This window comes from Colossoma macropomum, unplaced genomic scaffold, assembly GCF_904425465.1.
Source record: "Colossoma macropomum unplaced genomic scaffold, Colossoma_macropomum, whole genome shotgun sequence".
Classification (NCBI taxonomy): Eukaryota; Metazoa; Chordata; class Actinopteri; order Characiformes; family Serrasalmidae; genus Colossoma; species Colossoma macropomum.
Window position 1 is genome coordinate 6,403,805 of NW_023494795.1, and position 27,709 is coordinate 6,431,513.

The 27,709-nt window shown below is 40.0% G+C and overlaps 1 protein-coding gene across 1 annotated transcript; it reads left to right on the forward strand.

Moving 5' to 3' along the window:
* The first annotated feature begins 254 nt into the window (after positions 1 to 254).
* Positions 255 to 8,571, forward strand: si:dkey-1j5.4 (leucine-rich repeat-containing protein 15). The gene is made up of 4 exons (XM_036582638.1): positions 255 to 338; positions 546 to 733; positions 5,617 to 6,315; positions 8,176 to 8,571. Exons 2-4 carry the CDS (start codon positions 550 to 552, stop codon positions 8,364 to 8,366), a joined length of 1,074 nt encoding a protein of 357 aa, XP_036438531.1. The 5' UTR covers positions 255 to 338; positions 546 to 549; the 3' UTR covers positions 8,367 to 8,571.
* Positions 8,572 to 27,709: the final 19,138 nt, after the last annotated feature.

Below are 27,709 nucleotides of genomic sequence, written 5' to 3' on the forward strand. Positions count from 1 at the left end.
GTCGATTGGCAGACATGAATGTGCACACACTGCGCACCAGGGTGTCACTTTTCTCTTCCTCTTGGGAAGCTGGAGGCCAGTTGGCTGCATATCTAAAGGTGGAAGTGTGCCATAATCGGCGAATGTCATTTTTCTCCAGACGTTGCGAGTTTACAGATGTGCTGTCAGAGGGCTACAACTGCGGTGTTACACTTTGCTGCTGGGCAGACAGATTGGCTAATTCACCCCACCTCCTACTGTAGACGGTCTCAAGACATCAGTAGAGGCGGCAGAAGGGACTCGGCTGGGGAAGAAATACGAGCACATTTAAGATTAGATCCTATTAAAAGCTCTTGAAGGTAAGTTTGCAAGGACATTTAACAGCGAACCGAAAAAAAAGAGAAGAGAATGCTCGGAGCATTTATGTTTTGATGGAATATTTATGGAAGCTTATTCCTAATACCCTTAATACGTTCCTCGATGGGATTATAATTGTCTTTCATCACTAACTTAGTTTTCTAATTGAATCTCTGGCTCAGGGCTAAGGATTCTCTCCATATTTTCAGGGCTATGAAGCTTTTTGGAGGGCTTGCAGTACTGTGGCTATGCGTGGCGGAGGCCGTGGAAAACTGCCCAGAAGCTTGCAGATGCAGCCAGAGAGCCGGCACGGAGAGAACCGAAGTCAACTGTTATAAACGAAGACTTCAGCAATTTCCGTCAGCGTTCCCGCCGGACACTTGGATCATAAAAATGGGTGAGCAAAGATGATTGATCGCTCGGAGAGATTTGAAGTATGAGCAGATAGGATTTGAAAATGTCAGAAGTGAAAATGGTCCCCTATGATAAAAATACAGGCAGGGTATATGAGCTCACTGAAAAAGTTAAATGTCAAAAATTTTGACCTCTGACCCTTTTTGAAAGCAAACTCTGACAGGTCATCTCTGTCTGCAATGTGCCACTCAAAATCTCTTCATATAGACTCTGTTAGTCTCACGAGCCGATTCCTTTTTAGTGAGCTTGTTCTTCTGATTTTGGCTTTCATATTTCATAAGCTACATTCAGAAGGTGGGGGTCGTATGAGAGCTGTAACTGTCTTCTTTCCAGTCAGATAGATGGGTGATGTAATTTTAAACCCTTATAATAAAAGAAGCTGAACTCACAATGTTTTTTTCTACTGAAAGTCGACCCATTTTTCCACAAATCTGGGCTATAAACTATAAACAGATGGCGTCTCTTCAGTGATCTGCTCTGTAAAAATTATTTTTATAAAATAATACAAAGAGCGTCTAAGATTTTTGGCTTTCAGCAGTAAATTGTAAGCATATGTAATATGTGTGATCATAAAACACATGTTCTGTTAATTTTAGGGAACTTTTACAAAAAATAAATAAATAAAATAAAAATGTACATTTATTTCATGCAGTTACTGAATAATTTGGCTTACAATTTGGTCATTTAAATTCAGATGGACAAACCAAAATACACCCTGGGGAATAAGAGGTTAAGGCCTTTCTGAGTTTTATACCTTTGCGGTTCACATGATCTTCTTGTCATTATACAGCCAGACCCATAAATATTTGCATGTTGACAAAGTTACTGTTATTTTAGATGTCAAACAGCATATTGGAGTCAAAAGTAAATAATCAATATAAACTCAAAGTGCCAAATTTCAGCTTTAATTTGAGGGTGTAGGAAAGTGTAGGAATTATGATCATTTTCATTCACAGGCCCCCATTTTTAGAGGCTCACAAGTAATTGGGCAGTTGGCTGCTATTCCATGGCCAGGTGTGAATCATTCTATCATTATTTCACTTACAGGTAAACAGATCAATGGTCTAGAGTTGATTTCAAGGGGACATTTAAATTGGGAATCTGTTGCTGTTAACTCTCAGTGTGAAGTCCAAAGAGCTGGCACTGCCAGCAAGTCACCATTAGGCTGAAAAATCAAACACACATCCGAGAGATGGCAAAAACATGAGGTGTGAGGTGTATTTGGTACATTCTTCAAAGTTTAGAAACACTAAAAGGGCTGTAAGACGACAGAAAACAACTGAAGAATTCTGTCCCTGGTGAATGAAAACTCATTCCCGGCTGGGTGACCAGGGTCCTCGCTGTGTGGAGTTTGCATGTTCTCCCCGTGTCTGTGTGGGTTTCGTACCACAGTCCAAAAACATGCAGTCAGGCCAACTGGACATGCTAAATTGCCCCTAGGTGTGAGTGTGTGTGTGTATGAATGTGTATGTCTGTCTGCCTGCCCTGTGATGGACTGGCGACCTGTCCAGGGTGTATCCTGCCCTCCGCTCAATGACAGCTGTGATAGGCTCCAGCTCCCCCCGCGACCCAGAAGGATAAGCAGTTTAGATGATGTGTGTGTGTGTGTGTGTGTGAATGAAAACTCCTTCAGAGCAGTTAGCCAGATCAAGAACACCCTCCATGAAGTGGACATGTCTGTGTCAAAGTCAACAATCAAGACAAGACTTCACCAGAGTAAATACTGAGGGTATCCATTGTCACTCATTGGACGGCGCTTCGCAGCGCAGATGGACAATCACAGCTAAGATGTGGAATGTTTTGCAATGACCAAGTCAATCACCTAACCTCAATCCAATCGAGCATGCATTCCACTTACAGACGGCAAAACTGACAGTACAGCACCGCAAGAACAAGCACGACCTCAGGACGGCGGCAGTAAAGGCCTGGCTGAGCATCACCAGGGAAGAAACCCAGCTTGTGGTGACGTCTGTGGGCTCCAGAGTTCAGGCAGTCATTGACTGTCAAGGACCTGCAAACAAGTATTAGAAATGACAATTTAATTTATGATTTTTAGTTTGTCCAGTTACTTTTGAGCCCCTAAATTTGATGAGGTAAGGCAGGGGTGTCAAACTCAACCAATAAAGGGGCCATATTAAAAAATCTTAACGAATCTGTGGGCCAGAGAAAATCTTAATTAATGTTGTGCTATAACCCGAACTGACCACTGTTTGTTCAACAGCGCAAAAACTTAAACAGTAAAATACAGACACTTGTAGTAAACCTTGAAATATTACATGAATACTTGAAATATTAAACATTTAAATGTTCCCAGGAGCTCAGTCTTTTAAACCTACCTATTTGCTTGTGTAGAATTGTGTACTAAGGTGTACCATAGACTGTTGTTGGGGTAGGAGAGTCAGAGCTCACATTACGTTGCAGTGCATGCTGGGGACTGTAGTGCAGTGTGTTGTGAAACGGGTTAATATTAATAGAAAATTAAAATATTTTTGCGGGCTGGATAGGATTGTGTCGCGGGCCAGATCTGGCCTTGTGTTTCACACATGGTAGGTAAGGTATGAAAATGGTCCATTCACCTGGTTTGGTTGTAAATACTTTCAAATTAAAGCTGAAATTCTGCATTTTGAGCTCAGATATATAATTTAATGTCAACTCCTGTATGCTGTGGTAGACAGCTAAAATAGCAATAATCTTGTCAATGTCCAAATATTTATGGACCTCACTGTATGTCCCAAGATTCAGCCCAACCTCAGCTTATGAGATGTCACTTAATGCACACTCCATTCACTATAATAGACAGACAAGAACACACACACACACACACACACACACACACACACACACACACACACACACACACTGAACTTAAAGATTCTGACACCTGTCTAAATTGTCACTCTGTGTGACACGAACTGATTTACATTTACACACCAAATTTATTAGGTACACCTACCTTGTAACACTTATTGTCCATTTTATCAGCTCCACTGACCATATAGGAGCACTTTGTAGTTCTACAGTTACAGACTGTAGTCCATCAGTTTCTCTGAATACTTTGGTACCCTATTCTTCAATGGTCAGGACCCCCACAGGACCCCCACAGAGCAGGTACTATAAGTGAACCTTATTAGTCCCACAATGGAGAAATTTCACTTGCGCATTTTGACCCATCTGTGTAGTGAAACACCACATACACACTAGTGAACACACACACACAAGGGGGCAGTGAGCACACTTGCCCAGAGCAGTGGGCAGCCCTATCCACAGCGCCCAGGGAGCAGATGGGGGTTAGGATGATTAACACAAGGGCACTTCAGTCACGTATTGTCGATCAAACTGGTGACCTTCCGGTCACAAGACTGGTTCCCTGACCTCCAGCCCATGACTGCCCATTTGGGTGGTGGGTCATTCTCAGCACTGCAGTAACACTGACGTGGTGGTGGTGTGTTAGTGTGTGTTGCGCTGGTCTGAGTGGATCAGACACAGCAGTGCTGCTGGAGCTTTTAAACACTGCCTACATGAGTAAGGTACTAATGAGGTCACATCACTATATCCCATTATACGCTTGCTTTAAATACATCCAGATAAACTTCTTATCCATATCTGACTTCAGATCTATAGCTAAGTCTAGCAAGAATGGTGAGATAGTTGTTTGACTCTTACCTGTGTATATTCTAAGCAGCATTAGCGGATAGTGCTGCTATCTTGGTATGATGATATCATACCAAACATCACCTTCACTAAGCATGTAATATTAGCTGTGCGGTAAATGCAATTAAGGTAAATTGCAGAAGAGGTAATGCAGACATCCAGAGGGAATAAACAACTCTGGAATAAATTAAATGTCTCAAGCTTGAATATCTGATGATCACATTACTGACTTTGAGAGTTTTTGTCACAAATGCATGCTGAGATTTCATAGATGGCCTCTTTATTAGGTTTATTATAATCATTATGCTATTAAATGTTTGACATAGGTCATAATATAACAGCACCATAACTTTGGCTGAGTTTGGAAAACTGTTGTGCCATTTTTGGAACTGAAGTTTTCAGCTGTGCCAACTGATATGAGTTACTGATAGAGTCGGAATGCCCAACACTAGTGTCCACTTTCCGTCCACTCTAATAGACACTCCTACCTTGTTGGTCCACCTAAAGTCAGAGACGATAGCTCATCTGCTGCTGCACAGTTTGTGTTGGTCATCCTCTAGTCTTTCATCAGTGGTCAGTTTCTGGCCACAGGACGCTGTTGGCTGGATATTTTTGGTTGGTGGACAGTTCTCAGTCCAGCAGTGACTGCGTTATTCACGAATGACACATCATAAGTGTATACAGTGATTAAAAACTCCAGCAACACTGCTGTGTCATCCATTCTGTGCAGGACACACACTATGTCAGTGTCATTTCAGTGCTGAAAATGATCCAACACCCAAACAATACCTGCTCTGTGGTGGTCCTGTGGGGGTCCTGAGCATAATAGGGAAAAGGGGGCTAACAATATTATGTAGAGAAACAGATTGGCTACAAAATGGACCTGTATGGTAAGTAGACCTGATAAAATGGACACGTGTAGATACAAGATAGGTTAGTGAGTGACCAGTGAGTGTATATACTGAATAAAAGAAATGGACTTTTATGTTGGAAGGAAATGTATTAGGTTCATGTTGACAGCTGGGTCTTCCTGTTTAGCATGATATCTCAGGTTTCACTAAAAAACTACATCTCTCTCAGTCAAAGAACCAGCAGTGCTTTGAAGGCATTGTAGAGTTTCATCCTGCTGGCAGGACAGCTGGTCTTATTGGGTTAGACACAGTAATGCAATGATAGGGCAAAAAAAAAAAATCTCTTCTTTTCTTTATTTGTAAGGTGAGAATTTACTCCAAGAGCTCCCAGCTGACATCCTAACATCTCTCCCCAAAATTGAAAGTGTAAACTTGGAGCGCAATTCGATCAAATCAATCAACCCCCAGGCTTTTTCTGGTGCCAGCAGATTGATGCTTCTGAACCTATATGGAAACCAGTTAACCACCCTCCCCCCGAAGGGCTTCAAAGACCTCCTCAACCTCCGCTTCCTCATGCTGGGCCAAAATCAGATCTCGACTGTCAAACCTGATATGTTCACCGGCATGAGGAACCTCTCAGATCTAGACCTGCCCATGAACTCCCTCACCATGCTTCCCCCCAATGCCTTCAAACCCCTGATCGCTCTCAAGGTGCTGGACCTCGCCTTGAACCACATCGAAAGGATCTCCCCGAAAGCCTTTGTCGGGCTTGAGGAGTTGCTTTTTCTGAACATGGACAACAACGGCCTGAAGAGCCTCCAAGCTGGGACCTTCATGCCTCTGAGCAACCTGGAGATGCTGGTGCTGGATAATAACCGTCTGTCCACGCTGACGTCATCGATGTTGGAGGGGCTGTTCAACCTACAGGAGTTCTACGTGAGAAACAACGAGATTGAGAGGCTGCCAGCCGACGTATTCCGTCACACACCCAAGCTTAGCCAGGTGGCCTTGAGCGGGAATCGGCTTCACACTATCGACGGCAATATGTTGGCCAACATGCAGGGTAAGAGTTACATTAAACAGTTACACATGTGAACAAAACTGAACGTTTAGATATGATGGGTGAATTGATATCCAACGTTAATCCCACATTTATTGTAACTAACATAGATGAGATTACACTTCATGGCTGTTGAGCTGCACTGGTTGAATGCACTCGGTCCTGCAGTCAGATATCAAGCCTGCAAAAAGCCATAAAGCAGATTCAGGTCACTGAAAAAAAAACATGAGTAAAATTGTATCTCAGCTCTCGTACATCAGGCGTAATGGCACATTTCAAACGGCCTCAAGCAAAATGGCTTCAGAGAAAAAGGAACTGGGCTAAGTGGCCTCAGATGGTTACACTGATAATTCTTTATTTTCTTATATTTTCATGGCCAATTTGAAGATGACAATATACTTAATCCACAGCTTTTACTGCGATTTTATCATGTTATTTTATTTAACAAAGATTAAGCTTCAACTCACACACTCCCACACACCCACATCTGCTTTAGTCAGTGCTGGCTCTACCTAATAAGCGAGATAAGCAGCTGCTTGGGGTCCCACTGCCTCAAGGGGGCCTCCTAACAATTTCTGGGTTATTACCTCTCCATTATGTTGTCTAAGATGCTCGAGTGAGGACAAACTGGTTAATGATACCACAAAAAAGAAAGTATGAATCTAGAGCTGCAAAACGGAAAAGAAAAAGAGAAGATAAAGTGAAAAAGCGTAAAGATAAAGATGTTTTGTTTTTTGTGATGTTCATGTTATGCCATTTGTTTTGGCTTAAAGTTAGACAACAAGAAGTAGACAATCTGGGAAATGTCTAACAAAGCAGGTTCAGCAAGTCTTTCTGGCAGTTTTAGTTTCACAAAACCCAACAAACATAGATAGTTAACTTGTTTTACAATGGTAGGTAAAATTTTCTCTGTTAATTGAGGTATAGATACTCTGGCTGTGATTAATCCAGGTTCACACATTCGTCAAAGAAGGAAAAATAAATCTTGCTACCTAAATATGTAGAAAGTAAAGCATTTAAAACAATAAAAAGGCAACGCTGCTGCCACTGCCACCAAGGTTCGATCCAACTAAGCTTAAAGTTAACCAGGTAAGCAAGAAATACTGTGATGAGACAGTTGACTGAGAATGCTGAGAAGGTAAATCTGTAATTTAAACTGTAACCTATTAGAGCCACAAACAAGCTTCCAATCATCAGCAATTCACAAATCAGCCAGTTATAAATGAATATCGTTTGGGCAGCTTATGGTGGTCATTGTTATTAGTTAGCCTTTACAGCACATCAGCCAGCAAGATGGAGAACCCTCCAAAAATCCTGCATAGGAACCCCCAAAAGGCTAAATCCGGCCCTGGCATCAGTGCAAGGACCGGTCTCAAGATTACCAGATGTTACTTATTTTTATTAGTCTATTATTTTGTTGTTTCTGTTAATATTGTTTACTATTATTGCTATGCATGTAGAACAATCTTTGTGGAAAATAAGTAAATGAATAAATAAATAAATAAAAGGGAAAACAAAGGGAAAAGAATCCCCCTAAAGCCCCCCGACCTAGTTTAACTGTCTATCACGGTTATTTTCCACACGGTTGCCTGAATAAGAGGACTCGGCCTACCAACAGCAATGGTTTGCATTTTGTATAATGTTCCAGTACCAGAGATGAAACAGGATAAGGCCTTTGGCAAGTTCTGAAGTTTTGGAGAGTTTTCACAACTCGGAGAAAAGTCCTATAGGGAGGAACGAGATGAAACAAGCAACCAAATGAGGCTGTGGTGGAAAGTCTCCAGGCAGGCATGCAGCGTCTATTCTTTCAGACGAAACTCAGGGATAGTTTCGTAACTGCAAGCTTCTGTTAACCTTTTACAGGACTGAAAGCCGTATATCTGCACGACAACCCGTGGAAATGCGACTGCAACATCAACTCGCTGGTGTTCTACATAGCCCAGACCCAGGCTAATCACACTCCTCTGCAAAGGCTCCGGTGCGTAAGCCCAGAGGAACACCGTGACAAACCTGTCCACCAGCTGAAGTCTGAGGACCTTCCCTGTCGGGCCTAGAAGGACTCGGCTTTGGGTGATATCATGACATAAATGTCCTCAAAAAGTTGGTGAGGAAGCGAGCAAAGTATAATAGCATGAGATTTACTGTAATTGAATGGTAATGCCTTACATAACTCTGAGCACAATGACTTTGACAAGACAATGATAGGGGAACCCTCGCTGCAGATAATCGCCATAATTTCCCTCCCACACAAGCCGGTTATTTTCAGACCTCCCGGAGAGGCATATTACTATACAATATGCTCATTTCTGGTAGCTCATCTCTTTTCTTCATGCAGTATTATCCATAGAATTGATACTTTCTTTTGTTCTCCAGCGGCTTCCTCGCATGAAACTTCTTTTGCTAGCAAGAGATGAAGTAGTTCAAATATTTGCTGAAGTCATATATATATATAGTGCTGTTTTTAATGTTATCTAATCTGCCTAAGATCATTAGTCAAATGGGTTAATCTTATGAAACATGACTAATACTGGAACATTAAAAAATTAAAATGACTAGAAATTAATGTTCTCTCTCTTTTTTGTATGTGGACCATTCTGTTGAATTAGGTCAAACTGCAGTCCCACAGTAAAAAAACTAAACAGTATTCAGATCTTAGATATTTATATGGATTATGTTTTGATCTATTTAAACCCAATGCATTCATTGAGATACTGAGTAGAAGATTTAGATTCATCCTGAGTTTCATATTTAGATTAAAAAACAATCCCGTCCCGTTTTCATGTCAGGAGGCGGGGCCTTATTTTAGCCACTCCCCTTCATTTTAGAGCAGGAAGTGAGGCTGCATTTCCCTCATGGCCACATGGTGCGCAGTTAGATCCCTCTGTTTTGAAGTAAATGTGTCCCAAAGTCTGAAAATCAGTGTGGAACATTAAGAACTGTCACTAGTGAAACACACATTTTTGGCAATTAAGAATTTCTTTTGTGATTTAATGAAAAATATGATGATTTTATCTGTGTACAGCTAATCAAAGCCATGTTTGCTGGTCATGTACTGGATAGCGTTTTTGAGTTCTGCACAAAATTAGCTAAATTCTCACAACCAAAACAATCACTGCCGAAACGTTTGTTAAAGTTCTGGTTAGTAGTGTTATGATTGTTTTGGTAGTGGCAAAATGCAATGTTCCTAATTTATTTAAATAAAATAAACATAATTAAGGTATAGGGTCACTTAAAGCAAAAGGATTTTGTGCGAGCCAATTAAAAAACTGAAATTTGTTTTGAACTTTGAACCAGTTTGGTGGGATGATCCATATACTCCAGCAGCACTGCTGTGTCTGATCCACTCAGACCAGCACAACACACACTAACACACCACCACCACGTCAGTGTTACTGCAGTGCTGAGAATGATCCACCACCCAAATAGTACCTGCTCTGTGAGGGTCCATGGGGGTCCTGACCACTGAAGAACAGGGTAAAAGGGGGCTAACGAAGTATCAGAGAAACAGATGGACTACAGTCTGTAACTGTAGAACTACAAAGTGCACCTATATAGTAAGTGGAGCTGATAAAATGGACAATGAGCGTAGAAACAAGGAGGTGGTCACAATGTTATGCCTGATCGGTGTATGTCATTACCGCAATGCAACATTTTTCTTTTTACTTAGCTGCAAATTAAAATTTTGATGTTTTGGTTCACTCCTTTAGGGTTTACAAGGAAAACATTTATGTTTTCAACAGTTCAACAGTTAAAACAGGTATGTGGACACCTTGTCATAATGAGAAAATGCCAAAAAAAACCCCTTAAAATAGAAAAATATAGGCATACTGTTTATATGCATGATGACTATGACACTGAAATATTAATGGACATAGTTTGAGGCTGTTTCGTGAGAATGACCCAAATAGTACGAGAGAACAGCCCCTCTCATAAACACGTAATGCTGTTGTTCAATATGAATATAATATCATAATTTCTCAGATTATATAGATCTGATTACTTATGGCATCTATGTTCAATAAAAATATGCTCTAATGTCTTGAAAAATGTATTCATACGTAGACGAGGATGTAAATTCTATCTTCCCGCGTGCAAAAATGAACGCAACCCCACCTTGAAAAGTCATTTTTTGTATGAGGCAGTGAAGCTTAAAGAAAATAAATAGAGGTTGGAAAATCCCCTGCGCTCGCAGGCAGACCGCAAAGTCCCGCCACCACCTGAGAAGGAATTCCTCATCGGATTGTTACAGCTGAATAAGCTCCCATTGAAATCGTCGTCCTACCTCCAAATTCCACCCAAGGCGCTGAGGCAGCAGGCCCAGACGCTGTGATGGGATTTCAAACGCTGGAGAACTGCTGCAGCTTGGACTTCTCCCCCCCTCCCACACGTCTAGTTGCCCCAGGTGCCATCAGAATAATGCAGATTTATATACAGAAAATAGCAACCTTGCTTACGTTTGAAGGGACTTATAAACAGCGTCTCATAAATAGTAGGCAGGACTGTGGTGAATATAGACACTGTGACAGCTGCAGAGCGAAATCTTCTGGAAGATGTTTTAAAGTACATGTTCACATAGATTATATGGATTCCAAAGATGTCACAAAATATGAGTATTATAGGGAGATTAGCAAAGGCTGTGGCAGGGATGTTTATGGTGACCAAACAAGGAAAAATGCTGTTGTGTGCAGCCCCACTTCGTCCTGCTGCCTCAGTCAGTTTTTCTGTTGATGCAAAAACAGTAGTTTGATGTAGTTAAAGTAGTTTAACATATTTACTGAGTGGTGAATTATTATTATTAGTATTATTTTTTGCCTAATCCACCCCCACCCCCAAGTTAGTCATTGCCAGTTCCACCTGCTAGCTAAATTTCCCCCATCCCACAGGGCTACTAGGCTGAGAGGGTGAAGGCCAGCACACACTCCCTCCAAGACACACGGGCTGCGTCCCAATTGTGTCCTACACACTAATACTATACAGTATATACTGCGTACTAACCTTAATAGTATGAGCTCGACGGGTTAGTACACACAATATTAACATACTACACCGCTCTTACGAACAGGAAGTGACGAACCGTTGCTATGACAACGCACATCATAGCAAGATAGGCTCTGAAGGCTAGTTAACGTGCGTTCACAAACAAATTTATTACTGAAACGCTAACAAATGAGAAACATTAGTAAGTGTGACACATTTGTTTTTTTACAGAATATTTTACAAATTTGGGATGAACCCAAAGTTGTACACCCTTTCTGGTGACCCTACCACCGCAGCTGCTCTCGCGTCGCCGTGCCGCCACTTTTTCAGAGTTTTCCAGACGCGAGAAGCTCCTCCCTTTCCGTTTACCGATGGACTGTGGGACAATAGTGTCCATCATTACTACACTCAAAATTCAACTGGTCCTAAGTATGCATTGTGGATTTTTGAGTATACTCAACTTTGATACTTGTGACTATACTACATACTACATACTCCAACACTAGTTAGTATTAGTATTAAGTGCGCAATTGGGACGCAGTGATGAAGTCAGTCACCAAATCTGTTTAGTTTGCCGCCGACACATCATTGAACAGCTCGACAATGCTAGTTTGAGACAATGCTAACTGCTAATTCTGTTAAATAAGCTAACATGCCTGTGTTATGTTGCCTGGAACTCCCGGCTATGGATGGCTCTGGCATCTAACTAGTGAGCAGTATGGCTGAACATTTATGTTATAGTATAATTAAAATTTTGGACTGTTTCCATCATGGTAAATATCATTTTAAGCATCTTAGATGTTTAAATAAACCTATTTTTTAGGGTTATCAGATGTCCCTTTTATTATTCTAGGATGCCCTTTCACTTTCTAATAAGAAACATTTTCAACAACTAAAGTAAATCTGAATTTTTTACTGAACACTGAACAATTCATAGATAAACCTATCCAAGTTTTATCTTAGCACTGCTGGCTCAGCAAAAAGGTGGCAAATGAACACACTGAGTTTGTTTACATGCACTTAATAATCCAATAACTGCAGTAATCCAATCCACATATTTACACGCTCTTGAGTAATCAGAAAATGGGGAAACTCTTGGTCTGCATGAGTCAGACAGTAATCAGATTTCTGCTTTTCAACCAATAAACTCACAGAAGAAGACGTGACATCAACATGCTGTTTTTTAAAAACATTGCGCCACTTTACCTGAAAATATGAACATACATCATCTAGAAGATGAAGAATATTTAAATCCTTCATTTCGTCAAGAATGAATTTGGTTTTAGCGTCGCTCCAAAAGGGTTTTGCTGCGTCTCGCTTATTCCCAGTGTGGTCGTCTGTTTTCACACATGTGCAGACTGAGAAATCGGAAAGAAATCAGAGTAAAAGTTTACAAGCACTAAGAAATCTGATTACCGAGCTAAAATCCAGCCTTTTCTTAATTTCTTAATCAGATTTCTAGATCGGAGTATGCTCTTTACAAGACTATTTTAAAAATCACTGCAGAAATCCAATTATGATCGGATTATTGAGTGCATGTAAACACTCATTGTTTTATGTCTTCATTTCTACATGACTGAAGTTATTCGGCGACCAAAGAAACCCAGAAATGTGAGAATTTTCTCTGTTAAAAAATTACAATAATCATTGTTTTATCTTAATCTAATGTTGTTTCAATGTATTATGGTATTATGTATTATAGTAATATGCTGATGTATCATGAGCTAGCTAGCTAAATTTCCCGTTCCACCTTAAATGGTGCAGAGAGCCACCAGAATGTAACTGCTGCACCATTTAAGGTGGAACGGAAAAATTCGAACAAGAAGCTGGTGAATATCTGACTTCAGCTTCATATCGCTGAATAATTGACCCCCCCCCCCTTTGAAGTCATATGATGCCCTAAATGTAACTAAAGCCCAGCAGTGAGGAGCTGAACTTTACCCTCCTCTGCTGTCACTGCAGACTGGCAGGGTCGCCTACAGAGCAGCGCTGGTAGCTGTTAATGAAGTGATGCTCTTTTTATTTGAGGGTCCCATTTCAGAGGGAAGATTTCAACCACTACCCCTGTAACTCAGGCGATACTCAAAAACAAGGGCTAGGGGTAAAAATGGGATGGGATTGGGCCTTAGTCTGTCATCAGATGAGAAAAGACTCATTTTCTTATGATATTTGATGATTGATACTTGTCAAAGTTTCCCATTATATTTAGGGTCCAGTCAGTAGGCCTGGCCATGGTTATGGCAGTAAGCAGTTATTGTGATATATGAAAGCAAAATATTCAAAAAGAGCAAATTCAACACTGTTTTCTCATTCAAGCCACATGAGGCAAAACAAATGGCAAATGTCTAACCTTTTAGCTGCTTAACTCCCAAAACAAGGCATAATTAATCATATGTTGTAGTTTTCTGTCTAACATGAATCTCTTTTAACGTCTGTTTTTCCTCCTTCGTTGTTATGGAAACCACTGCCTGGCGGCAGGAACTCCTGGGGTTCTATTAAATTGTTTCACCTCCACAGCCAGCTGTCGTTTACGTCCTACTAAATTAGAGTTTACTGACAAATATCTCTCACATCCACACAGCTTAAGGACATTTTAAGACTCCACAAACAAAGTACAATGTGTCTATAGGCCACTTTAGTGGAGCACTAAAACAGTTGCTCCACAGTTTTCCATTGCAGTATTTTCTATGACTGTATACGAACCCTTTTGTAACTCGTACTGAGTTCAAGGCTGGTGGTTCTCCTGTAAAGTGGAGCTGATTGCAGCTGATATAGCAAGATAGCTGGCATTAAAGACCTCGTAAGAAATAAACGTGATAAAGGTGAATATTTAGATGTTGAAAATTCAATTATGTGAGGAAGTTTTGCGCCGCATAGTTCAGAGCTCAGAGCAGGGCTTATAACAGAGCCTTAGACAGTGAAGTCAGAGCAGTACAGTGGTGGACGAAGTACACAGAACATGTACTTGAGTTAAAGTAGAGATATCCAAGGTAAAATATTACTCCAGTAAAAGTAGAAGTTCCTCCCTTTAGACCTCCACTTGAGTAAAAGCACAAAAGTATTTGCCTTCAAATGTACTGAAGTATCAAAAGTAAAAGTACTAAAACATTAATTATGACTTTAATGTCCTATTATCATTTTTATAACAAGACTCGCTTCATTAACTCATTTTAGGTGAAAATACTCCAGTGTCTCTCTTGGTAAACCAGTCTTTTAATAGAATGTCATTAATTAGTGACGCTGATGTCTATTAAAATTATCATAAGCACAAAACACTGAAGGCAAACAGTTTCCATCAGGTAGAACTGAGTGGCTCTGAAATCACTTTTTACAAACAAGTAAAGTTTCAGTTTAAGATTAATTTGTAACTTAGTTAGAAGTTTAAGTTTAATAAAAACTTTAAACTCTGGTTCACAAATGAGTTTCCTTTACTAAACTGCATCTGTAGGTCTCTGTTCATAAACATAAACTAGACGAAACAAATTTACTATAAAATGAAATAGTGTCTGTATAAATTCAGAAAAAAGACACGTCAGTCACAACTGCATATGTGTACATATTTCTATATTGTGGTCTATTTACACAAAGCTAGGTTAGTTCATCATTTATGTTGAATAGACTCTCCCAAAATTTTACGCTGCCGCACTGATGTTGAACCGTGTGCTGCACTGGGTCGGGATGACCAACAGGTCAAAACAAGCTCAAAACTAAGTGCGAGCTGTGCCCTGATTGGTGTTCTTCTTTCACGCTTCTTTCGTTTTGACATTACGTTTTTATACACACATAAACCAAAAGGAACGACAGATTTCTCATAATGTAGTGGAGTAAAAAGTGAGATATTAGACTTTGAAATGTAGTGGAGTGAAAGTAAAAAGTAACCCAAAATGGAAAAACTTCAGTAAAGTACAGACACACGAAAAAACTACTTAAGTACAGCAACGAATTACATTTACTTCGTTACTGTCCACAACTGGAGCAGTAATGGGGGAAAGGTAGTGTTTTAGCAGAAATTACATTTCAGAGATGAAGTCTTTTTTGTTTTAATCACACACTTCAGATTTTATGTCCATTTCATTCTTAGTCTAGGACCAGATATAATCCAGTCTAAAAGGAATGTAATATGGAAAAACTCATAGTTTTGTGCACAAGCAGACACTCAGTGAGAATATTTTTCCAGCCAGATGGTAACGGTAATGACTTTCTATTAAAGCAGTGAATGTCACAAGTGATTCCACATCAAATTACTGTGCAGGCATTGTTAAGCCTGAAGTCAAGCCTGAAATCAGAATTCACTTTTTTCCTTGTTATTTTATGTCTCTAGTCATATTAAGCACAATTCATCATATCGTACCATTTAAAATGCTAAATTCTTGTTTTTCAACATTGATCACAATGTGATGACTTTTCCCCATCTCTAAAATATTTTGGGGAAAAATATTATTAAACAACATCATGTTTAACCTCCTTTTCACATCATTCCCACCGATAATCCCACTGAATGAAACATTAACATTAAATTGACACCATGTTTCGTTCAGAATTTTTCTCCCCGGACAAAAAATGAGTTACCTTGGATGTGTAAGGTGGTAGTAACTTGCAAGCTCCTGCAGATGGCGTTGCATGAGGATGATCGTGCTATAAATACCTGCAGGGTGTGTGATGGGATTATTCATAGATTGAGAAAACTTGGTACAGTGCAGTAAATGTCTCATTCGATGTGTGGAAAATGGGTCGCAGAACAGATGTTGATGATGGACAAAAAGGAGTGACTGCATTTGGGCACCAAAGGATGAAGGAAGTAGCTAAATTTGCAGGTGTATTGAAGCGTATGGCCATACGGGTTGACCAGCAGTGACAAAAATCCTAGTCTACAGGAAATTTTCCTCCAAAAAGACAAAACTGATGGACAGGGACTGCCGGCATGTTTCATGACTTGTGAATAAAAATCGCTTCCTTGCGATGTTCTTTCAGAAGTTGGTTGTGAAGGTCCTGCATTGACTTCTAGAAGCAATTCTTGCCTGAAAGTGAAGCGATTTTTATTTACAAGCTCCCTGGACAAAAATTAATCACCACCTTAAACATGCAAGATGACTCATTTTTTGTCCGGGGAGCTTATGGCACAGTACAGGAGGAAAATGCCGAATTTCTGATTTGTATTTACTGTAACACTGTCTAAACGACAGTGCTGTAGTGCTCTTCTAGAAGTTACTGTCATTTGGATGCAAAGCACCTCATGAAACTGGCTTGTACAGTCCTCAAATGTAGTCTCAGGACATTCTCTGAATACAGATCTTGTTAGTTTATTACTGTCCAAGATACATGTATCATTTGTTCATTCATATCCATCATAAAAGTTATAACAACCAGTAATAACAACCAGTTTTGCAAACTGGAACTCAAAATGATCCTAGTAATTAACTGTCTTAAATAGCCAGGGTTCACCGGTGGGCCCAAAGTTTTATTACACACTTCTATAACCTAAGAATAGCTCAGCCAGTTTGCATTGAAGTCCCTGTAGTTACTGAATAATAAGCCTCAGTATGTAATACGCCTGGGATTTTTACTGAAATCTTAAGTAAGTAAAAAAGAAGTAAAAGTACTGAAACCTTAGCAGGACAATTAGTGTCTCTTTCCTTTATGTAGGTCAGTATTTACTATTTTGTTTGGGTTAATAATTTGTTGCATATGTCTTCTTTTGGATGACAGCTTGAAGTCTTTTAGGCATGGAATGCAGGGTTTGTTCAACTGATGCTCAGCCAGGCTTGTTGGATTCGCTCTGTTGGGTGACCAAAGCGTGGCAGGTTTTCAGTACTTCTGTCTCTTTTCATCACTTTCAGTACTCTTCAGTCTTGATTTTGGAATTATTTAGTATATCTCTACTCTTTCTTACTGACATTTTTTTAACAAGAGACAACATTTTTGTCAGATTAATTAAATTCAATTTTTATTCAACTCAATATTCCAATTTTTAAACATTTCTTTCAAAATCCTAAGAAATTTAGAGTCAGGTTTGTTAGATGTTACGCCGGAGATCTCTGGTTTGAACGTGTTTGCATTTGGTTTAGTGTGCTAACATTTGTGTTGAAGTAAAGTTGTGGGTTATATTAATATAATATAGCTGAAATTATGTACTTTTCAACACAGCAAAGCACCATTTTCTCATTAACAATTTAGCAAATTAAATAATTCTAAACAGCAAATGCTGACAGAGGCATCCCAAAACTACTGTAACTCCCCCATTTACTCACTCGCTCACATTTAGCAGGCTGAACATTCTCCACAAGGGGGCGCACATCACTGATGCTTCAAAAGAGCAGTGCTTTGCATAAATTACTCTGCATGACCTTGTTAATATTTGACTGCACGCAAATATTACTTCATTCAAGGACCTTCACTCAGGCCTTTAACAAAGATGCTCCTCTTTTTTTTCTTTGCAGTAAGAGTTAAACACAATATCAAATCTCTATATATGAGAATTTTAAGGGAAAACTTTCTTCATCATTACTTTACTGTAATCCGACAGTGCCGTTCTTTATTTATAAGAACTTCATAATGGAACGGAACGTAATGTTGTGAAAGGACAGTCCATTACTGTATGACCTCATGCTGTGATGAGCCTCATGAGAGACTTAATAAAAGTTTAGATGTTACTTATTAATATTTTTTTCTTTCTAAATACTTCGAGCGTTTGCACAATATCCCTTGACAGTAAAACAGGTTCTCGCAAAAGGCCTCGAGGAAAAAAGAACTTAACAGTGTTAGCTAACCAATCAACTCCACTTATGTTCTATGAATAATTAAACATTCTGAAGTGAATTAAAAATGGAAGCTTTAATTAGCATAATCATTAATGAGGTTAAAGGGGTGACAGTTTAAAGGGCTTATGAGAGTGACAGGGTATGATGGCAAGAGAACTTAGAACTGCTCCAACATTGACTTAGAGTTATAATGACCACTCATTAGAAAACAGTTACAGAACACCTTAATCAGTTTATACAAAAGCTGATTTATCTGCTGATAAAGAAATAGAAATTCTTAAATAAAAAAAATCCCTAAAAATGTGATAATCAGAGCAAAATGTGGCTGAAATCCTATTTTCAACTGAATGAATGACGGCCATTCAGTAATTGCAGTATGAGCACTGGTCTCCTAGAGCAAGCACACCGATCTCCTTACATTATCTATAATTAATCCGCCATCAAAATTGTGAAGCTAACGATGATAATGCAATCTAAGTGTCAGGCGACCGAGCTGGCACTTTGTAATTTTGATTTTGCGGCGTATCGCCCCAATCTCAGCTCTTTCCCCATGGCAAAGGCATGCAGCTGTTATTGCCTTCCCCTCTGCATGAGAGAAAAGCAGACTTCTCGCCGCCTGCCTTCTCCATGAAGTGATATTTAATTTAGAAATTTTTGATAAGGCAAGCTGCTCGCAGAGAAAACTGGAGTGGAATAATAATGAAGGCCGGGATCCGCTGGGGCTCGCAGCAAAACTATCAGGCACGTGTCGGTGTGTGTCAGCATTTTCAGCGCTGCTTTGCTGTGTTCTATCCATGCCGGGATTTGCCAGTAGGAACGCTGATAAGCTCCAATTCAATGCCTATTGCTGTGTTTAATTGTAAAATGGTTCCAGGCACAAACCTGCTCGTCTGCTTGACGCCTCGTTCTCCAACTACATTAAACGTCTGAGGAAGTAAAGGTAAGCATGACTTAAACACCATTAAAGTCCAGGTGTTCCAAACCTACACCAACAGAATTCCCACTAAGCCTGAAAAATAGCAGAACCTGGAGAACCAAAACACGGTATGCATTGTGGTTTCCTAAAGACTAGTAAGACACAAATTCATACAATTTTTTCCCCAATTTTAGCCCCAGTTGCAATCAGGCATTATATGTTTGCTGCCAGAAGTCAGCCTCGTTAGCTTTGCACTGGACACCCTCAAACTGCACTACATTGAGTTGTTGAGTAATCTCGAATAGTGGTTTCTGACACTGTATGACAGTGTTACAAAAAAAAAGATTTAAAAAATCAGGTTTCAAGATGGTTGCTAATACTGCTTAAGGATATATGCTGGGGTGTTCAGCTCTGGTCCTGGAGGGTCAGTGTCCAGCACGGTTTGGTAGTTCCTCTACTCAAACACACCCACTAAAGACATGAGTTAGGTCAGGTGTGTTTGAGCAGGGAAAGTTGAATACTGAAGCTACACTCTCAGATAGTAAACTGTCACTGAGTCAGTGCCCCCCTTGTCACTGGGGTGGTTCCCTCAAGGGTCCATCTCAGCACCTTTAGTCAGGGAACATAACTGAACCATAATCCACTGAAATGATATTCTCTAAGCTGTACTGACTCCACACACCCCGTCTCGCCTCCAGGCTTTATTTTACTGTTCTGTTTTAAAACATTCAGTTATGAAAAGGTACAAATACGAACTTTTCACCTGGAAAAACTTATTAAAGGTTCACAATCAGACCTTAAAACTACTGTTGTACCTTTGAGGGAACATTTACATTGTTTGTACCTTGATGAACAAAAAACGTACCTGCACACAACCTGAATTCATAACAGTGTATGAGCTATACTTTTGTTTATTTTTATCATGATTCAAGAATTTAGTTTGCATGATATTTGGTGAGGTATAAGTGTTCATTATTTGTTAGCTACATTAGCCTCATAGACTAGTGCAGGGGTGCACAACTCCGGTCCTGAAGAGCTGGTGTCCGGCACAGTTTGGTGATTTACCTGCTCAACCACAGCTGATTATGCTCATCTGTTAACTGGCACGTTTAGTGGGTGTGTTTGAGACGGGGAACCTGAAAACTGTGCTGGACACCGGCCCTCCAGGACCGGAGTTGTGCACCCCTGGTCTAGTGAATTAATCTTTATTCCAAACTATACTGCAGTATTAAGGAATAGTGTAGTAAAAGTCACAATTACAGTTGTAGTTGATTTTGGTGAGGTTTGCTTTTTTTAGTTCTGCACTAAAAGAGGCTAATTTGTGCTGCACTTGACTAGAGCTTGTTAACTCGGTATATCTGATCTCTGACTAGGAGTTCCTACACAGAAAGTCGGGAGGGTATTCTCAGCTACAAACTATGACATTAGATGTCATATCGACATTGCTGCTTACAGCGCTAACCACTATAAAGTATCACTTTTCTGCTCTTAAAGGCACTAATAGTAGTATTTATAGTATCAGTCAATATACAGACACATCAATTGTCCAAATCTATACAAATACTGAGTTTTGTTGTTTAAGAAAGTAAAAGTTATTACTCATGTCAGTAACATTAGCTTGTTGCTAACAATACCTGCTGTCTTGGAATCCAAAAATACATCAAAAATAGTCTGATTCCAAGCTCCGATTTCCCACTTCCGAGTAAAGTCGAACAACCCTAAGCTAACAAGTTATGAAAGTTTATATCCCACTGATTAGCACTGTGCAAACCGTATGTCAAAACATTACACAGATGGATATAAAAGCGGTAGACAGGGATGCTGGAAGGTGAAATTTTAAGCTTTGTTTGATTTTCCTTTTTTCTTTTGATATTTTAAATTTATGTTTTGAATTTACATCACACAGAACGTGCCTTATGAGGCGAGTGACGACAAAATATACGTCTAACTGACACATTAAACCTCTGACGCTACTCATCTCTCTGCTCTCTCACTCTGGACAAACTGTGGCAACCAATCAGACTGTTGACATGTGACAGCTACAGTCACATGCTAAGATTGAACACTGAAACGCACACCGAGCAGCAGATAACGGTTAATACAATCCTCATTTTTACAGTAGATGCTTCTTTTTGAGTTAAAAATCAGACTTTCTTTCCTTGTACCTCAACCAGCGTGAGGGTCGTGCCCCTAAAGAGGCCAACAGTATTGACTTAAACGATGCAAGACTCCTGCAGATATTGAAAATATAAACAACACAAACTCCACTCTAAACCAAGCAAATGTGGGTATATTTTGTGCTAAAATGTTTTATTTTTGATATTTTTAAGAGCTGAAATCTTGAAATCAGTGGGTGCTTCAGCACCCTCAGCACCCCCTCCACCTGGTTGTAGGTGCCAAGCTTGTCTTGGCTACATTGGAAGCAAAGGAAAAAATGGGTAACTGCACTGCTGTATGTCTTCTTTCCCTAGAGTGCCATCACGTTCAGATACAGTCTTCGTTCCTGTCCGTTGTCTCTTGACGCTGTTTCTTCCAAGAGCAGAGTCATTAAGACATGTTTTGTCAGCTCTTCGGCAGGTGTGAGAGAACGGCATCTGCTCCTGTGAACGTGGTGGGTGGTGGTGATTACCATGCAGAAAACAAAGCCGTGCGCCGCGCCTCTGGATGCGCGGCCCGCTGTAGAGGACGCTAATGACGGGCCTCTTGTCCCAGGTGTAGGAAATAAATAACACGCTGAAGAAAAACATCCTCCCACTCTCTGTCACACACAGCCGCTTCCTGAACTCTTCCACCCCAGAAACACGAGTGATGGTGTTATTCGATACAGCGACAGTCTTTTACCTGAGCATAATGTTACTGACATGCCAAGATAACAAGCACTCACACTAAGAAGCACTGGTTCTCGACTCTTTAGTCTTTTAATGAGAATAGAACTTTATTTGGAGGTCCTTTCAACTTTTAAAACGCTGAAATCCCAGGCTTATTATTTAGTAACTACATGGACTTCAATGCAAACTGGTTGAGCTATTCTTAGGTTATAGAAGTGTGTAATAAAACTTTGGGCCCACCGGTGGATCCTGGTCATGTAAGGGGTTAAAGAACCACCCACTGAAAGGTTCTTTAAGGGAACCAAAAGAGACTTTTCTCTGGCAGTGCTCTGAAGAGACTTTCATGGCACTTTATTTTTGAGAGAATATGCTGCCGCTGTCTATATTCTTCCCTTTTTTGATTTGCACAGCCGTAGCTGACATCCCTGTATAACCCTCCACAAATTCCTCTCGAAAGCTTCTTTTGCCGCCTTGTTTGGCATGATGCAGCTTAACAACGGAGCTAAGAAGCGCAGAAGAGAAAAAACCCAAAACAACAACAACCACCAAAACAAAGGCATAAATTCCGAGTGGGAGGAAGAGAGGGACTGAGGGCGGGAGAACAGCACAGAGCCACTTTATTAAATTGGGGGAGTTCATGATGGATGGTTCAATGACTTAAGCCTTACACTGCTATTACATGAGCCACTGTCTGACTAACAGGACCTGACAGATTAAACTCTGATGCAGTTCTTTGCCAGGGCCATATGAAACACAGGCCATCAAGGACAGTAATAGATGTGCAGTGATGGCACTGCTACACACATCTAACTGTGACTCTGCAAATCCCCCCGTGAACGTCACTCGGTGAGGCTCTCGGCTTATGATTCACACTAGCTGTGTCCCATTCACTAGACGGCGATTTGCCATTTTGTAGTGGAGTCAGAAAACATTGCAGTGAGTATCCAGAGCACTCTTACAATCCCACAATGCACCACAATAGGTAGTGTACAAACCTAGTTGGGTCCAGCCAGGCATGTCAATGGATGTGATTGTTTTTCCTCTGGTTTTATATGAAGCTTATTTCATTGAATAGTCTATTCAGGGGGTCTTAACTTTATGTAGTAGTTATTTATTTACAGTGATGGTTAAAGCTTTGTAGCGGTAAGTTAACCTTAATCCGTGCAGATATTCATAATAGATTAACAGTAGCACCTTCTTACACAAAGCTGAAGTCAGGTTCTTATTTCCCGTTCCACCTTAAATGGTGCATCAGCCAGCTTCTTGTTTGAATTTTCCCATTCCACCTTAAATGGTGGTGCAGTTTCAGGCACCAGACTGCTGCACCACTTAAGGTGGAACGGGAAAACTCGAACAAGAAACTGCCGAATTGGAAGCCAACTTCAGCTTCGTCCTTCTTACTGTGTTTTGGGGGTTTATTTTATTTTTATGTGTATTAAGATTAGAAGTGATTCACTCACTGATGGATTTGCTGATGTGTGTGAGATTATGTTTCTACCGGAGCGCTAAACTCGGTTTTTAACATCAGGTGCAGACTAATAAATGAATAATGACTACTTTCCTGCTGGTTAACATGATCAGTTATTAAAGTAATAAAAGCTACCGAGAGCCGTCAGTGCAGTCTAGATTAATCTGTGTCTGAGGATTATAACAAAACAAATTGGGTGAAAATCGGTTGAGTAATAAGGAAGTTGTGGCTGATTTAATCCTGAGACTCTTCGTCTCTCAATACAAGTGAATTTGTTCCCAAGCGGATCTTGACCTCTCCAACATGGCGGACGCTCAGACGTATCACCTCAGATAGAGAACAACAGACAACGTGCCATCTAGGTATATATATCTATGGTACAAACACTGCAATCTGGGACATGGAATACCCACAATGCATTGTGTTCTATACAATGGCATGTGCCCACTGTTACTAAAAGATCAGCAAACCTGTGTAATGTGGGTGTACGAAACTACTTAGTTGAATATCAGATCCTATAGCCTGTTATAGAGTTCTGTTCAGGCTTGGCTCATGCTAATCACACGGCCTGGATAAAACTATTAAAGTCTCGAGTTTTAGAGAATCTTGTTATTAGCTACATGCATTGCATTGTCTAGAAGTGAACTCCTACTAAAACTTTTTAGATTTGATGCTTCAATTAAGGAGCCTTTTCTTATACAAACCTCTGAGATGCTATATGCAGTAAATGTGGTGTTTGAGGAAAATAACAAGATAACTTTTAAACTGTTGGCCTATTTAGGTAGCAACTATGCTAGCTATTATATGCTAATCTAGCTGAAGTTAAAGATTCACTTACTAAAGCTTCAGCTGGATTAGCTGGCTAGCATACTTGCAAATACAAACTATAGACCAAACCAACTGCCAAGTAGCATTTTCTAAATGCTACACGCTACGTGCTACACACTACACGCGATACCCTTATTCCTTATATGCACTGTTTAAAGGAAAGAAGCAAAACAACCTGAAATGGTTGGTTAGCTCATATGGAAATCTGATATGGCAAAATATGGATTTCAAATATATGACATATATTGACATTTATGAATTTCCCTTGTATTCAACTTGTATTTGTCACATATGGGACAAATATGCCAACTTACTTGAAATTGGACATTTTCATAGGACAACATAGGACATGTCAGTCATATAGCAACATATAAAAAACCCATACGTTTAACATATATTTAGTACGGAGCCCCTGAAGGGACATGGTGTGTTTTTTTTAGGTAAAAGGAACATGTTGTATTTTTTTCTTAAGGCAAATATCTGGTGCGCACCAGATACTATCAGGTGAGCACCCAGTACTATCAAGTGAGCACCAGATACTATGTGGTCAGCACCTGATACTATCAGGTGAGCACCCGATACAATCAGGTGAACACCAGATACTATGTGGTGAGCACCAGATACTATCAGGTGAGCACCAGATGAGAAAAAAAAGTGTGTGTGTGTGTGTGTGTGTGCGCATCTGTATATCCATAAACTGTGTCAGTGTTCATTGGGCTCCATAGTATCATGACTTCACAGACCACTACTCTGTACACCGGCTGTGCTTGTTATCCTTCGTCATTCCGTCATGGAAGAAGACATTTATGACTTTTTACAGTCACGATGGGTGGCACAAGAACAAATAAAGCGACTTAAAGATGATAAGGTAAGCTTATTTGTTCAGACAGCTATAAAAACCTTAATAATTTACCAATTTGTCCCTTTCAAAGAGATATAGCTAAATGTAGGCTGCCTTTGCTATATACAGTTAGCTATAAATTATGTAAAAAGTCCCAGCTGCTGAATGAGGTGGTGAAACTGTCTGTGCTCCTTTCACTTTTCCAAAATGGAAAAGTTTATCCATTTTGCAAGGAGCAAAAGTTCTCTTTGTCCCTTAAACTTGAAGACATTTTGCCCACTGGCTCATTTTTGTCGCGGGTGTGTATAGTTTTAATGCAAAAACATGCATTGCGTAGAGAACAATGCAAGCCTTATAGCTAGCTAGGTTAGCTAGCTAACTGTATATAGCAAAGGCAGCCTACATTTTGCTATATCTCTTTGAAAGGGACAAATTGGTAAATTATTAAGGTTTTTATAGCTGTCTGAACAAATAAGCTTACCTTATCATCTTTAAGTAGCTTCATTTGTTCTTGTGCTACCTGTTGCCAGTGAACACCGACACTGTTTATGCATATATGTATTTTTTTTCTTACCACATAGTATCTGGTGCTCACCTGATAGTATCGAGTGCTCACCACATAGTATCAGGTGCTCACTAGATGGTATTGGGTGCTCACCACATAGTATCTGGTACTCACTTGATAGTATCTGGTGCTCACGTGATAGTATCCGGTGCGCACCAGATTTTTACCTAAAAAAAAAAAAAAATACACTCTGGGGCTCCGTAGATAACATAGTACCTGTACTGGACTATATTCAAGCATGAATCAGATATATATGTATGATTCATACACTATGCAAATATATGTTCAGCTACCGATCAGACATATAATGATCTATATTATAATGCATATATATGTTTGGCTACCTATGAGGCATATATGTATGATCCATATATTTTGCATATATATGTTCTACCAATCAGACATATACGCACAATCCATGTTATTATGCCTGTGTATGTTCAGCTACCTATTAGACATATATGTATGATCTATATATTTTGCATATGTTCACCTACCAATCAGACATATGTGTGTGATCCATATTATTATGCATATATATGTTCTGCTACCTATCATATATGTATGATTCATATTATGCGTATACATGCTCAGCTATCTGACATATATGTTTGATCCATATATTATATACATATGTATATGTTCAACTATCTTTCAGACATATATGTACAGTCCATATTATTATGCGTATGTATGTTCAGCTACCTATCAGACTTATATGTATGATTTATGTTTTAGGTATATATGTACACAACATATATGTACATATATTTGAAATGTATGCCTAACCCTTTATGCTATATGTGCATATATGGCCATATATCAGATTTCCATATGGGATTCAATAGTAGCAAGTATGTTAGCTAGCTAATCCAGCTGTTTTCCCGCTTTTCATCAAACATCACATGTAGTTTGTTGTTCTGTTCATCAGACTGAAGGTTTTTCTAAGGCTGCAGTTCTTAAGTCTTGAGTCTGAGTTCAGCTACAAGTCAGTTAAGGGTGAGTCCGAGCTGTGAGTCAGTCAACATGCGACTGTCCAAAATGTTGACTCAAGTGCCAATTTCTGCCAACATGCGATGCTGGGGCTATATGCAGGTCATCCAATCAGGAGTGCCCTCCTTTGAATAAATCCCAGAGACTCAGGGGAAGCAAAGTGTGTGAAGCTGAGGGGTTTAGTTCCATCATCTGGATTGTGGTGGTTGTTTGCCATACTGTGAATTGGTTTATGGGGCGACAATCTGCTGCCTGTTTAGGATTCTGCATGTTTGACTTACATGCACAACATCTGACTTCAGGAGTTTTGGACACTCCAATTAGACAATCCTGTAACATCACTGACAGTCATTCATACATTTCACCAAAAGAAAAGCCCTTTTCTCCAGAAGTGTACGACCGCATTTTGGGCCAATGTTAATAAAACTAAAAATAGTAGACTTCGAGAATAAAGTCATAATATTTTGAGAAAAAAGTTGTAATATTACGACATTAAAGTGGCATTAAAACCAGGAAATGTCGAAATATTGTGGCCAAAGTCTTTGCGAAGTGAAGGCGGCACCTCCTCGTGTTAAATGAGGGGCGGTGAGTTGGTGGAGTTACACTTTCATATCGATTCACCCATAAAGAAACACTCAGTCTCCCTGTCTCTCCTGCACATCAGCACCAGCCTGTTATTAGAATAAGAACCAGCTGAGCAGGAAACTGTATATTTAGAGTGAAGAGCCAGACGGACTCGGAGGAAACTGTCTGTCTGTGTTGTTGAAGGAGAATCTCAGGCAGGGTCGTCTACACGGCTATCGGGGGCTACATCTCCCCCCATTCAAAGAGGGCATGGAGTTTCACAGACAGTGAGAATGATGATCAAAATGATCCACAGAGAGACAGGAGTGAGTGGAGCTCCGGCGCCAGTACAGCAACCGAGACCCCAACGCGTTATGGCAGCCCCCCTACAGTACAGCCCACTTTATCCTCCAAATATTACGAAATATTACGACTTTTTTCTTGAAACATTACGACTTTATTCTCAAAATATTACGACTTTTTCCTTGAAATATGGCCCTAAAACACCTTTTCTCCAGAAGTGAGATACCTTACATGTCCAAACGTTTGTAGACACCTGCTCATCCAACGCTTCTTCTGAAATCAATGGTTTCAATCAGGAATGTATCCTTCTTTGCTGCAGTAACAGGCTCTACTCTTCTTAGAAGGCTTTATACTAA

What these genes read in the sequence shown, in the direction of transcription:
- si:dkey-1j5.4 (XM_036582638.1), top strand. Translation starts at nt 550, where the DNA reads ATGAAGCTTTTTGGAGGGCTTGCAGTACTGTGGCTATGCGTGGCGGAG. An exon ending in CACTTGGATCATAAAAATGG is followed by an intron (nt 734 to 5,616) that starts GTGAGCAAAGAT and finishes TTTATTTGTAAG; the next exon opens with GTGAGAATTTACTCCAAGAG. An exon ending in TATGTTGGCCAACATGCAGG is followed by an intron (nt 6,316 to 8,175) that starts GTAAGAGTTACA and finishes AACCTTTTACAG; the next exon opens with GACTGAAAGCCGTATATCTG.